The sequence below is a fragment of the Pseudorca crassidens genome, chromosome 17 (assembly GCF_039906515.1).
Source record: "Pseudorca crassidens isolate mPseCra1 chromosome 17, mPseCra1.hap1, whole genome shotgun sequence".
NCBI classification, from domain to species: domain Eukaryota; kingdom Metazoa; phylum Chordata; class Mammalia; order Artiodactyla; family Delphinidae; genus Pseudorca; species Pseudorca crassidens.
Genome location: NC_090312.1, coordinates 29074529 through 29088948, shown reverse-complemented (window position 1 = coordinate 29088948; position 14420 = coordinate 29074529). Strand labels below are relative to the sequence as shown.

General features: G+C 34.1%; 1 protein-coding gene across 1 annotated transcript in view; it reads left to right on the top strand.

Annotated features, from left to right (window-relative positions):
* The window catches only part of PKHD1L1 (PKHD1 like 1), a 152541-nt gene that overhangs the window by 15865 nt on the left and 122256 nt on the right, over positions 1 to 14420 (top strand). The window contains exons 5-12 of the mRNA XM_067711478.1: positions 691 to 748; positions 1994 to 2087; positions 5153 to 5206; positions 5955 to 6028; positions 6942 to 6984; positions 10866 to 10936; positions 12102 to 12212; positions 14145 to 14234. Of these exons, the coding sequence (XP_067567579.1) occupies positions 691 to 748; positions 1994 to 2087; positions 5153 to 5206; positions 5955 to 6028; positions 6942 to 6984; positions 10866 to 10936; positions 12102 to 12212; positions 14145 to 14234 (595 nt within the window). The remainder of the gene's footprint in view (positions 1 to 690; positions 749 to 1993; positions 2088 to 5152; positions 5207 to 5954; positions 6029 to 6941; positions 6985 to 10865; positions 10937 to 12101; positions 12213 to 14144; positions 14235 to 14420) is intronic.

The following is a 14420-nucleotide window of genomic DNA, read 5'->3' as shown; positions in this document are numbered from 1 at the left end:
ATACATGTAGATGTATGATGTATCCCAGTTACACAATAACTAGATGTATCCCAGTTATTGAGGAAACTTTGTCTATCAGCTCTGCTTTTTGCCTGTTCAGAATTAATTTTGTTTTTCAAATTTCCCTTTTGTGGTAATTATTTCTCATTTTGTCTTTTAAAAAGAAGTTGGCATATGTTTACTTGAATTATAATAGCCAATGTGTCAGGTGGTGTTCTAAGTATATTTTGTATAACTCTAGAAAATTATCGTTAGCTTAGTTACTAAAGCTTACTCTGATGAACTCTTTCCAAGTTTTGCTTCTATGTTTTTGAAAAATGCTTTGTTATTTTTTCTTTATAATCTTAACCCAAAGTAGGCTTTCTTTAATTTTATTCCACCAAATTCTTAAAAGTCTTTACCAGAGAGCCTTATTACTGTGGTTTGACTTACACTGATAACAAAAGGATGATTGAATTTTAAAATTCCAAGTAGAAACACTTTGAAATGAAAGAGGATTTTTAGGGGGTAAGGAAAAGATTTTGAATAATCGGAGTAATATTCTGAACTTTATTTCTCATATATAAAAGGAATATTTTGACAGTCATATTATGGATATTGTTCAAATATAAATAATGTAAGAAGCCGAGATATTTCATAAAACTAGGACCAAAATAGAGATGACTGCTTATCAACAATATTATTTTACAGGCAAAAAGTTTCAGAACCCCAACAATAAGGAGCATCACACCTTTATCTGGAACTCCAGGTCTGTTATATGACAGCTGAAATATCTTTTTTGTTTATAATAGTTAATTAATTTTTAGTACATAAACTTATTATGATACCTAAAAATTTATAAATAGCATTTTCTGATTATAAAACAACTAAAAAATTTTTTTAATGCTTTTTAATAGCTGCATCTGAATCTATTATAATGTATTAGACTTTCTCTCTATTGAGCATTAGTTTGCTTCCAGTGTTTATTATAATAGCTATAGTTATACCAGTTTATAATTCCAACAGGAATATATGAAAATGCCTTTTTCTATAACCTTAACAATTCTAGGTACTCATTTTATTTCAAGAATTTATGTGAAAAATTCTACTCCTATACCTTCTTCTAGGGCGCTGGCCCTGGCTCCACCTGCTCCAAGCCCAGTGGACACTGGGTGCTGGAAGGCAGGAGGCCTTTTCTCCTTTTCTTTTTCTTTTAAAAAAAGAATTTATGTGAAGAATATAGTTGGGTTTTTTTTGAATATTTCCAGTTCTTTGACTTATGTAATTAATTTTGTATTTATTAACCATTTGTATCTCTTCTTTTTATAAATTATTGGTTCATCTCTCTTTTTAAGGCTAGTCATTTTTTTTCATATTAAGTTGCAAGAATTCTTTACATTTTAAGAATATTAACCATATATACGTCATATAGATGGGAAATATGTTTTGAATTTATTATTTGCTTTTAAAATTTATTAGTGATGTTTCTGTCATTCAGACACTTAATTTTTATTATCTAATCTGTAGATCTTAACCTTTGTTATTTCTCCCTTTATTTTTATGCTGTAGAAGATCCCACCATCCCGATTATACAAATATTATATAAATTTTCACTTATTTTTCAAGAGTTTGTATGGTTTTATTGTTTATATTTAATTTTTATTTCACCTAGAATTTATTTCACTTTTTGGCATAAGGTAGGGATCTTATTTACATTTTTTTCAAATAAATCACCCATGACCCAAGCAATATTTATTGAATAATTCATCCTATCTTCCACGAAACACCTCTTTAAGCTATAAATACTTATGGATATCTCTTTAATACTATAATTATTTGTTCATGGTTTATTGTATTAGAACTTTCAGAACAATGCTAAACAATAGTAGTGAACACAAGATGTAAGGGTCTGGATGCTTGTTTTATTGGGAAAACCTCTAAAGTTTTCATATTAAGTGTATGGGTATATGGATAGATAATCTTACACAGAGCTTTTTCTTTGTTTTGTTTTTAGGTACACTAATAACAATCCAGGGCAGAATCTTCACTGATGTCTATGGAAGTAATATAGCACTAAGCTCAAATGGGAAAAATGTTAGGATTTTAAGGTAAGTTTTCGATGTGGAAACGTATTCTTATAATTCATAAATGAGATATGCTATCCCATGAATAATGGGTCCAATGATATTAAAAACCACTACAATGTGATGGGATTAACGAGTGGTTTTCAGCCATATTAGAGGAAGAAAAATAGACTGTTGCCATGATTCATTGACAAAGAAGCAATGGCCAGTATACCTTTCTCTTTTAGTATGACATAATTGCTTATTTTTCTATCATGGATTTTATTTATAGAAGGTACGTGGAAGCAAGTCCAATAGTAATTAAGCTAAAGTCACAGAACTTCATCACTGGAGAATTTTGTTACTTAATCTAACTGCCTCATTTTGTACATATTAAACAAAAACCTCGGAAGCCTGGAAGTCCATCACTTAGTCAAGGTCAGGAGGAGAACACAAGTCTCCTAACAGGCAATTTGGCACTTTTTCTACTGCATGTCATGTATGGGACAGTGCTGAAACTTAAAACTGTCAATAGTTTATTAACAGACTAGGATGTGAATCCTGGTTCCTCCATATACTAACTGTGGACCAGATGGTAACATTGGCTGGTTACCTAACATCAAAAAATACCAGTTTCCACCTTTTGGGTAGGAAACTAGCACTGTCACTAGAGTTATCTTCCTCTAGCATAGGTGGGGTTATCTCAGTCCTGCCTTGAAAGACTGAAAGTCCTGTTCACTTCCTACAGAATCAGTATCATAGCTTTCAAGATGCTTCATGCTTACTGAATACATATGTAAAATGAATAAATGGATAAATAATAACTCAGACAGCACACATACACATACATATGCATATATAATTTTGTAAAACATGCAACTTGAAAGGTTTTACTAAATGAAATAAAGATAATTTATCTGGCATTCTGTGGAGTAGAACTCTCAGTTAAATCACATTTGTATGAATCTATAATAGTCTAGAAATATTCATGTTGATCTTATAATAAAAGAACTACTAAAATAGAGAAACAAATATTTAACTTTTCATATGGACAGTTTAGTATAACTAAAGATTTTGTGTATTTCCATATAGTTGAGTGTTATGAATGTCTTTTTTAAAAATTGAAGTATAGTTGATTTATAATGTGTTAATTTCTGCTATACAGCAAAGTGACTCAGTTATACATATATATACATTCTTTTTTTATATTCTTTTCATTATGGTTTATCCCAGGACATTGAACATAGTTCCCTGTTACACAGTAGGACCTTGTTGGTCATCCATTCTATATGTAGTAGTTTGCATCTACTAACCCCAAACTCCCAGTCCATCCCTTCCCCACATCCCCTAGTGTTATGAATGTCTTACATTCCAATTCTTAATTTGGGTTCTCTAAGTCATCCTCTCCCTAATGATGGCAGAAAATAGAAAGTTTAACTTTCAAAGTGATTCCTTTTCTTTCTCCACTGTAGTTGAAATTTACTTCTGTTTAATACAAAGGAATGGATAAAAATTATTTCATGAAATCACAGCATCACAGTCAGAAGAGACCTCAGAGGACAGGCTACCCAGCCCCTATACTCTGGTAACCCTGAGATACTATATATAAATAGAAAAAAATTCACACACCTATTAATAGGAGGGACAAAGGTTTTAGAGCTGCATTTATCTCATTTCTACCACATTCATTGTGACACTGGGGCCCTCAAGGCATTTCACTGTGCCTGAATTCTGTTACTAGGAAACAATGGGCCGAGTCCTGGGCAGGACGTCAGGAGACCCAAGTGCTCAAGCTGCTTTTGCTTCTCACAAGTCTTGTCAATTTGGCCAAATCTCCAAATTCAGACCGGGTGCAAATGATAGAGGACATACAAATGACTGAAGGACCTAGTGCCTACTAAGGCACTTTTGGTCTAAGAGATCAGATGAGAAAAAAAGTTAAATATATGTATTTAAGGCCAAATAGGTTAGTATTACCATAGAAAGGCAAACCCAGACCACTTTGGGAATTACGGGGTGCGGTTAAGAGCACACATTGGAGTAGGACTGTCTGGGTTTGAATTCCTGCTCTGTCCCTTACTGGCTGCAGGCTTGGGCAAACTACTTAACCTCCCTGCCTCAGTCTCTTCGTCTGTGAAATGGAAGGGTAATAGTTACTAACCCATAAGGTAGTTGCAAGGACTAAATGTGGTAAGTGCCTGTAAATGTTTGCTGCTAAATGTATAATTTAGTTGCAGTGAGGCAAGAAGTTAGAAAGAGAATATGAATTCATAAATCTCTAAAATGGTTACAGTAATTCAGTTTACTTCTTTACAACCTAATGTAATGATCAAATGAAAGAATTTGTGTGTATATTAAATGTTCAAAGTTCTCTGCAAATAGAAGTCCCTATTTTTTATAGTTGAGGTTTGTATCTGGCCTTATTTTGAGTATGGGATTTGCTGTCCCAGAAGCTGGGGGTTTGTTCTGATGGTGCAAAGAATGTGATAGCAGTCAGTTACCTGCAAGCCTCCGATCTCCTTGGGTTCTATCAGCCTTAAAGCAATGGGTTGACCTAGTCAGCTGGGGAAACGTGAAGGCAGATTTTCCTCTCAGCTTCTAATCCTTTGCAGCTTCTTGTTCACATTTCATTGACACTGATGCTGTTAGACATCCTTTTCATCCAGTTACTTTGTGGGACCTCTGCTGTGGGCCTTGTTTAATTCTTATAGTATGAAACTTAACTAGAAAATTATATTTTGTATTTGAATTAATTGAACTTCAGGTGGAAGAGTCCCCATTATCTACATTTTCTATTCCCATAGTATTTATCACTTTCTAACACACCAAATATGTTATTATTATCATGTTTATTGTCATTCTCCCCAAGTTAGAATGTCAGTCCTATAAGGGCAGGGATCTTTGTTCTGTCCACTGATGTGTTCCAGTACCTAGAGCAAAAACTGTAGCATAATAAGTGGTCAATAGGTGTTTGTTGAGTGAATGAATGATGGATAATAATAAGTGATTGGGAAAAAAATATAAGGTAGCAGTAAACTTGGTGGGAGGAGAGCATTTTGAAATAATGTATTAAACACAATTTGATCATTTCCAATAAAATATTTATACAGAGTTTATATTGGAGGAATGCCCTGTGAACTTCTCATACCACAATCTGATAATTTGTAAGTAATTCAAATAATTTTCTTTAGAAAAATAAATAGTAGATACAAACATACTAGATTTAAATAGTAATTTCTAGCAATATTGCATAGCTGAATGCTTTATAACAGTATAGATTGTAATATTTTTATAGTAAATTATCAGTCGTTTATATAGTTAGATGTAACCTGATATCTACTATCTCCCGTATAGTATGATATGAACTGCTTTTAGATTATTTTGAGAAAGATGTTTTGAGAAATACCTTTATCAAATAATTGTTTCACTTGGTAATGTTTTAAATTCTTTGAAAGGAATATCAATGGGGATAACCAAATTAATTTCAAAATATTTAATTTTCAAATGAAGTTTTATTCAAATAACTTCAACCAAGACTGGGAAGTATTTTCATTTTACAAAAATTTTTGTTGTAGCAACAGTTTCTATCCTGATATATATTCTGAAATTCATAAGATGTTTTTTTTTTTTTTTTTTGCGGTACGTGGGCCTCTCACTGTTGTGGCCTCTGCCGCTGCGGAGCACAGGCTTCGGACGCGCAGGCCCAGCGGCCATGGCTCACGGGCCCAGCCGCTCCGCGGCATGTGGGATCTTCCCGGACCGGGGCACGAACCCGTGTCCCCTGCATCGGCAGGCGGACTCTCAACCACTGCGCCACCAGGGAAGCCCCATAAGATGTTTTTAAGGGAAACACAATATTTTAAAACTTTAGTGTCAATATAAACTTTGAAATTAACATATATATTTTATTAGGTATGGTCTAAAACTAGATCACCCAAATGGAGACATGGGTTCTATGATTTGTAAGACAACTGGAACTTACATTGGTAAGTGTCAGTCGTCATTCTTCATTGTTCTCAGAAATGCCTATTTCCTTGTTTTGTATTCTCTTAGACCTCTCCTGTGGCCTCATCCCTTTTTTTTTAAATTAGCATTTCCTCTTTACCTTGGCTTCTTTTCAGTGTCATGTAAGCATGTATGAATTACCTTTTTCTAAGGTTGACATTGAAGTAAGCTTCTTCAAGTTTCTTTTTTCTTTTCTTCTGTCATCCAGATGATGCCATTACTAATCTACCTGTAGCTTTACTTTTACTCTGTTTTTTTCTCCTTGCTCTATGTACTTCAGACTCATAAACCTTTCAGTTATTGAATGAGCTTTATTCCTTCTGTCTCAGGACCTTTGCAAACTTCCCATCCCGAGAGTTTCAGATAAAATGTCATGTCTTCAAAAAACCCTGATCCCCAGCCTTACATTCTCAAAGTTCGTTCTCCTTCTGATTGATAGCTTTATCACAGTTTTTAGTTCTCTGTGTCATTGCTTTTGACTGACTGTATCCTCCACTTGGCAGTGTGCTCTTTGAGAAGAGCAAACTGTGTGCTCACCCTGCATCTCTCAACCCATAGCTGAGTGTCTGACTCAATTAAATAGCTGTTAAATGAATGAAAGAAAATTGAGGGCAATATGGTTACATATATATTCTTTTCTTCTCCTTCATTCATTATTATATTTTGTCAGGTTTTCCTGGTTATAACCTTGAGATATATTATTTTGTATATCTTAAAGTACTAGGTACTTTAAGATATTTCAGTTTTCATTTCTTTGAGGATTAGTAGACGGTTGCATAATTACAGTGTTAATTTTATATTTCTTTTCTTTGTTTTAAATCAGCTTTATAATACAGAGTTATTGTTCTCCTGTGATTGAGAATTTAATTGATTGCATATATTAATTAATTCCAGGTCATCACAATGTCAGCTTCATCTTGGATAGTGATTATGGAAGGTAGGTCATTTTGTAAATAATAATTTTCATAATTAATTCAACTGGGTAAATAAAATAAAAGTGTACATTTACTTTGTGCTATATAGATCCCTAGATTAAAAAATTAATCATTTTCTTCCCCCAAATTAACATTTAAGGGATCTGTAACTCCTGTTCACTCATAATTTGTGCCTCAGACATGGCCTTCCAATTGTTGGGAAATCTAGCATTACCTAAAACAATAACTAAAAAAATCTTTGATTGTGATATTATAAAGTGTTATTTTATGTTTTGTCATCCTTCTTATTTAATTAAAATTGTTTTGATAGCTAAGTAATTAAATTTTGATTTGAACTAATGTAAGAATAAATAAAACCTCATGGTTAATATTACCTGATAATGGTTTTCTCTTAAAGTGTCAGGACAAATAGAGTTTTGAAAGATGGTAGTTATAGCTTTTAATTGTTCATTTTAACACCAATGTTAATAACTTATATTTATGATTTTTAGTAAAACTAGAACTTATTTCCAGTTATCCTAATTTCAGTCAGAAAGACCATCACACGCTTACAGAAATATCAGAATATGCAAGTCTCAACACATGTTGCAAATGTCATATTATAGATAATAATAATGAACATTTAGTAGCAGGCATGGTGTTAGGCACTTTACATATATTATCTAGTTTAATGCTCCCAAAGAACATATAAATTGAATGTTATCATCCACCCCATATTGCACACTGGGAAAATGAGGCTTAGGAACATTAAATAATTTGCCCAAGGATATTCAGCTGGTAGGAAGCAGAGCTAGAATGTGAACCCATGCAGTCTGACTCCAGGGCCTAAGCCTTTTATTCCAGTGCTCTGCCATGACTGATGGAGGGTTTCAGTCACAGAACCACATCTCATCAGTATTTAACATCCTGACTCAGGATTCTCTAACATGGTGGGATCACCCCACTCCTGGAGTATTTGCAAATGTGGGGGGGGTGGCATTTGTTGGCAGTCCCACTAACTATAGCATGCTAATGGCCTTTTATGGGCAGGACCATGATGTGCCAAACCTAAATGAATTATTCTTCCCAAAATGTCATAGCATCTTCCACTGGGAAAATGAACTGGTTGATAGAAATCCAAATAAGTCACAAGATTTAGCCATCCAGTCCTAATATGTCAGTAGTAGACCAATGATAAAATAGGTCTATTGATTTCTTTTTTGTCTCTGAAGAGAGACTCAGTGCTTAGAAGTTTGGAAAGAGTGGCAATATTGTAATCAGAGTAGATGTTATTCCTGTTCATTGTTTACAGACTGCAAGAGAAGGGTGAGATTTGGTCCCTGCATGTATGGAAATGCAGTTGAGTCGGTGAAACCAAATCCATTATCACTGTATTTAGGCATGAGCTAGTTCTAGACACCTAGAGGCAATATGTTTATTACCAAGTTATAAACCTGGGCTGGACACTGTTTTTTTTAAATTGTGGGTCCCCAAAGCACAGGGACTGTATTTTCTTTTTAAAGAAAATTTTTAACAGGTTTTTGGGCTGTGCCACGCAGCTTGCAGGATCTTAATTCCACGACAAGGGATTGACCACAGGCCCTGGCAGTGAAAGCACCAAGTCCTAACCACTGGACCGCCAGAGAATTCCCACTGGACACTTCATTATAGAATAATATATACTGTTCTAAAACCATGAAGAATATTATAATTCAAGATAAGCCAGAGTGGATGATATGTAAACGGTGCTAAGATTTACCTTTATGATTTACATGGGGAAATGGCACAGTCCCATGACTTAACTGTGATTTGCTGCAAGGACATGGCCTACTTACATATAATTTGATAAGATTAGACAATAGGATTTTATTGAAAATACTAGAAAAATATGTCAGAAGCAACAATTACTCAGTTTTAAATTATTTCATGAACTATATATGGTTCTTTTATGCTCTCAATGTGTGACTTCTTAGTCCTGAGTCTGTATGAAAGGTACTAATTGCCAAATCCATCATATGTCTCTCAGAGAAATAATTACCCCAAAATAGAACATTTGAGTGATCAAGCTTGAATGTGATTAATAAGTATACATAAGTCAATATGTGGCATTAACATGTCCCCAATTTTCAATTTTAAAAAGTCAGAAAATTTGCACATATACAGGCAAAAATATTGCATAAAATTGTTAATTCTGTGATCTTGACTTATAATCATTTTTTTCCTTTTTAAGTCAATGGATTTCCTTTTGTATTAGTGTCTCAGAATCTAAGAAATTGTGTTTCTATATAAAACAATCTTATGAATTTAAGATAACTGTTAAAAATATGACATTTACTACTTAAGAGCCTAGTTTTAAGATTACATGGCATTTAAAAACATTGTCATTTTATAAGTTATAAAATCCATATTTTACAAATTTCAGGAGTATTCCTGAATATCAGATGAACCAATTAGACAGTATTGTGGCACCCATTCTGTATTTCTTTTTTTTTTGAAGTTTAGTTGATTTACAATATTGTATGCATTCTGTATTTCTTTTAATAACCAACCTTCTCTCTTCTATTACCCCAAGTTCAAACAACAGCTGTTTCAAACTGATAAGGTTTAGATGAGGCTCGCGTAATTGAGAAATGCCTAGTCATTATCAATGAATTAGTGAAAATCACCTCAGTGTCATACCAAATAAATTACATTCAAATTTTATTTCAGGAGGCAATTTTCCCACCAACTTAAAAAGCAGAGTTAATTTTTCAGATGCAGGATCTGACCCCAGACAACATTGTCGGAACTGGCATCATTTCAGATCTTTGAGAAATCAGCTGAAAAGCTTATAACATAAAAATATAAAATCTAGTATGAACTTCTTAAATAACTAATTTAGCATAAAATATTTTCAGGGGCTCTTTAGCTTTGCAAATGCAAATTATAATGCCTGTGTTAGACTTACAGGGAGTTAACTCTTGGTCTCCACCACAAGATTTGCATTATCCTTTTAGATTCCAGTTCATTGTGTTATAATTAGGGTGAATGGGTTTAGGTCTTAATATTAGAATTTCTTAACTTTTCTAATTATGAATTTAATTGAGGTAATTAAGAGAACAGCATTTAATTTTAGGATCAGATTCCTTCCTTTCCTAATCCTCTAGACTATGGAAGTGCAAGTATGTATCTGTCAAAAATATGAATAGGTTCTGTGTTTATTAAGGGTGACTTAACTCTGGTGGACTGTTGTGAACTTGCTGTCATCCATTTGTATTCTCATGTAAGTTAGTGGCAAGAGAGGAGAACTGTGTAGTATAGTACCCAGGGCTCTGGACTCAAACTGCCTGAGCTCAAATTCTATTTCTGCTACTTACTGTCTTTGTGATCTTGACTAAGATAAAAATTCTCTGAGTTTTACCTACTTCATGGAATATGAAATTGAAAATTTAATAGCGTAATAAATTAAAAGCTTAAAAAATCTTAGCTTAAAAGCTTAAAAATCTTAGCATACCTGATAAGTGTTCAATAATGTTAGTTATTCTGACAGTAAATGGGTTATAAGAGCATAGAGCACTCTGGGGCGGTCATCAGTAGAGCCCAGCTTTTATGAAGGGCAGTCCTCCTGTCTGTTTATTTTTTATGTTAATATAAATTCTTACTTTATTGAAGTATAATTTGCATATAATAAAATGTACATATTTTAAGTGTGCAGTTCAGTGAGTTCTGACAAATATATCTTCATGTATTTGTGTAATCAATAACTAAATGAGGATGTAGAACAATTTTATCCTCCTGAAAAGTTCTTTCCTGCTCCTTTGTAAATTATATGATTTCTATCACTAAAGTAAAAAAAAAAAAAAAGAAACAGTTTCCTAAAATAAAGGTCATTTTTAAAGCAAGAATTTTTACTTTTTTTAAACAGGAGTTTACCACAAAAAATGGCATATTTTGTTTCTTCTCTCAATAAAATTTCAATGTTTCAAACGTATGCAGGTATGTGACCTTTCTGTGTGTGGGGTGGGGGGCGGGAGAAGAGATATTTCATCAAATCAAATACAACAGTGACTGTAAAGTGTACTATATTATGTTACGTAATTCTAAGAAAGGAAACACACCTAAGATGAGGAGTGAAATAGGAAGTCCTGACATTAAGCTACGATCCCGAAAACTACATTTCTGGTGTAAGGTTGATTGAGAAATACACTTATCACTCTAAAAGAGACAGCAGGGAAACTTGTGCATCTCAACTTGGGCTGTTGATCAAGGGAGGAAAAAAAATCTCTGCTGTCAATTGAAACCACAAACCAGCACTCTCTGAGATTTATGCTGTCAGTGTGGTCCAAAAGAATCCTCAAGCAGATCATAATTTATTTTAATTTAATGAGGTCTAAGGTTGGTAGCACCCCTAGGCGAGTGTCAGAAGCAAACACAAACCCTTCTGGAAGAATTGTACTTCCTTCCAGGTCTGGGATGATTCAGATTTCAAAGATGTTCAAATGTGAAAAAAATGTATGTCTTGGAATCAATCAAATATGATCTATCCTGGCTTTTTCTAGAAACTTATTTAATGTGAAACTCCTAAGTAAAAATACATAGAACTTTGATAGATTGAACTAATAAGGATAAATTTTAATAAGAATCTACCATATGTTATGCACTGGGCTATTTTACCAATATACCTAAGACTTTTATATATAAAGCCACAAGAATTCCAATCATAGTTAATATATTAGTATATGAAAAAAATATAAGATGTTGGCTCATAAATATAAGGAAGATTCATTCTTCAAGAGCATAGAGAAGAGGCTGTTCTCTTTGCCTTCCTGTTTTCTTTTGGAACCAAACATCTATGCTCAGCCCAGGTTTTCCTTGTTCTCTGGATCCTTCTGTTACAGTGTCTCTTTAGTACTAGTTACCACTAACGCCTGGTCCCCAGAAGATGTAGGTCTCTGTGAAAGCCATGTTTATAGTCCTCTTTGCAGGATTGCATCAGAGACAAAATAATGAAACACCTGATACTTTCATTTGGTAATCCAATACCTTCACTGTGTTATGTACTATGGCTAGGTAATTTGGAAAATTGGTAAAAATCAAACACTTGTGTTTATGTGTAATATTCATGACATTGTATTTCTTGTCCTTCCCCTCCCCCTCCCAGAGGTCACTAAGGTTTCACCTTCACAAGGAAGCATTCAAGGCGGCACCATGCTAACAATAAGTGGACGGTTCTTTGATGAGACAGATTTCCCAGTCCGAGTTTTTGTTGGAGGTAATTTTCATGATTTTTAATAAAAGAACCAATCCTTCCTTTTCTTTAATAACATCCAGGAAGAATAACAGTCTTTTCTTAATTAATGCTTAATTTAAAAGCTGTGTATTTTCAGATGGGCATTTGGTTCTGGGGCTTGATGCTTTTCCCACTGCAATTCTCCAGTGAGGACCACTCCTTGCAGCCTTTATATGACCAAGATTTGGGCTTTGAGGTCAGCACCGAAGGGCACTGCATGGCAGCATCATGGCTGCCATCAACAAATTCCTCACCACACTTAGCGACACACGTACCCTCTATTTAATAGACTCTTAAATTACCTTTTTGAACTGTTATTATTTCTTAAAGGGTTAGGTAATTATGGGAAATTTAAAGTGGTATTTAGGGATACTCTCCTCATCCCCTTGTCATATACGGTGCCTTATCTGGACATCAGTAATTATAGATGATATTGGCCTTAGAAAGAGCATCAATTAATGTGTTATATGTTCACAGCTGCACATCAGGCTTGATTCTATGGTTATGCATCACTTTTATATGTCTGGTCCAGATCTGTTCAGAGGTAGGGTGCTAGGCAGCTCAAATAGGAAGTTGGGGATGAATGTAACAGTGGGGGTCTTCCCACTCAGTTATAATGACCTTACCTACCTTGACGTGCAGGGGACAGGATGTCCGCCCATGCACCTGGCACGTAATTTTTCTGATAGAGCCCGCTGCTTAGGTACTTTCTGCTTTTAAGGAATCTGCTAATGAGCCAGCCAAGATGTGATTTCAAGAAAAGAAATTCATAGAAAGCAACCTCGTGTAACATTCATATAATGTCTTTCCTATCCCCATGAATCCTTGCTGGCCACCTGCATAGGCCAAAAGATTTTAAACTTTCATATAATATGTTATTCTGATCAGATACTATATTTTAAATATTAGAAGCAGGGACATAAAATATTTTTAATATATATAATATGTTTTACGATCTGATATTATGATACAGCTGATATGCAAAGGTAACATGTTAAATTTTTTTATATTTCATTGCCATTAATGTTACAGCCAGATTTGAGATTTTGAATCCTCAATAATTTCTTGAAAATAATGATCAGTTTTTGTATCTTTGCTCCAAACAAAATGGGTTAAGTTAGTTTAATATACTGTTAAAATGTACTGTTTTCTAGTTCAATGATCTTGCATTCACAAAGCATTCAAAATAGTGAAAGGTTGTGTTGAAGTATCCATTTTCCAGGCCACCAAACAAAATGTGGCAAAGATACTTTCCTCCATTTCCCTTGCTTCACTGTTCATGGGTTATTTCCGTTTCAGTAAATAGTTAATGAGGCCTGACCTTACATGAGGCACTGTGAGGAATACATGGGGGTCTAAAACGTACACTCTTACTGAAGTCTAATTGTGCTTATGTGTAACAACTGTTATTTAGAATCTTGTCTGTTTTGGTTTCCATCTGTCTGTGGAAATACCACTTACAAGTTATTATTCCTTTTGTTTTCATTTGAAAAAGTTGGACAAAACCACCATTAACCTAAGAGGACCGGGATCATCTGCTTTTGTAAATTCTGAACATCATTGATTTATTCAGAAACTTTCTCCAAGGAACAAAACATAAGGCTTTGCTTTGGACCTAGATAAAATATTTCACAGTGACATCATTTTATCAAATTTCGTATTTTGTTTCTCTGAAATTATGAAATATTCTAACTCAGACTTGTGAGATTTTGCCAGCAAAATGTAGCCTGTGGAAGTATGACAATTGATGAATGCTAAAGCTTTCATGGAGAATATGTAAAGGAAATTAAGACCCTTCAACTTTGCCTCTTGCTTTTGTAACTTAGCTTTAATTGAAAAAGCACTCCAAGATAGGCTGATGTGATTTTCATTCTGAAGCTCTGTAGTAACAGTTCTGCCCTTGCTTCTCTGTAGGTCAAGCCTGTGATATTTTGAATGTCACAGAAAACAGTATATGTTGCAAGACACCCCCTAAACCTGATATTCTTAGAACTGTATATCCAGGTAAGTCAACAAAAGGGAGAAGGACCATTTCTATATTTGCGTAAGAGGAATATTATTGACAGATATCTTTAGTGTCTTAGTCCGTTTAGGCTGTTATAACAGAATACCATAGACTGGGTAGCTTATAAACAACATTGATTTCTCACAGTTCTGGAGGATAGGAGTCAAAGGTCAGAGCACTGGCAG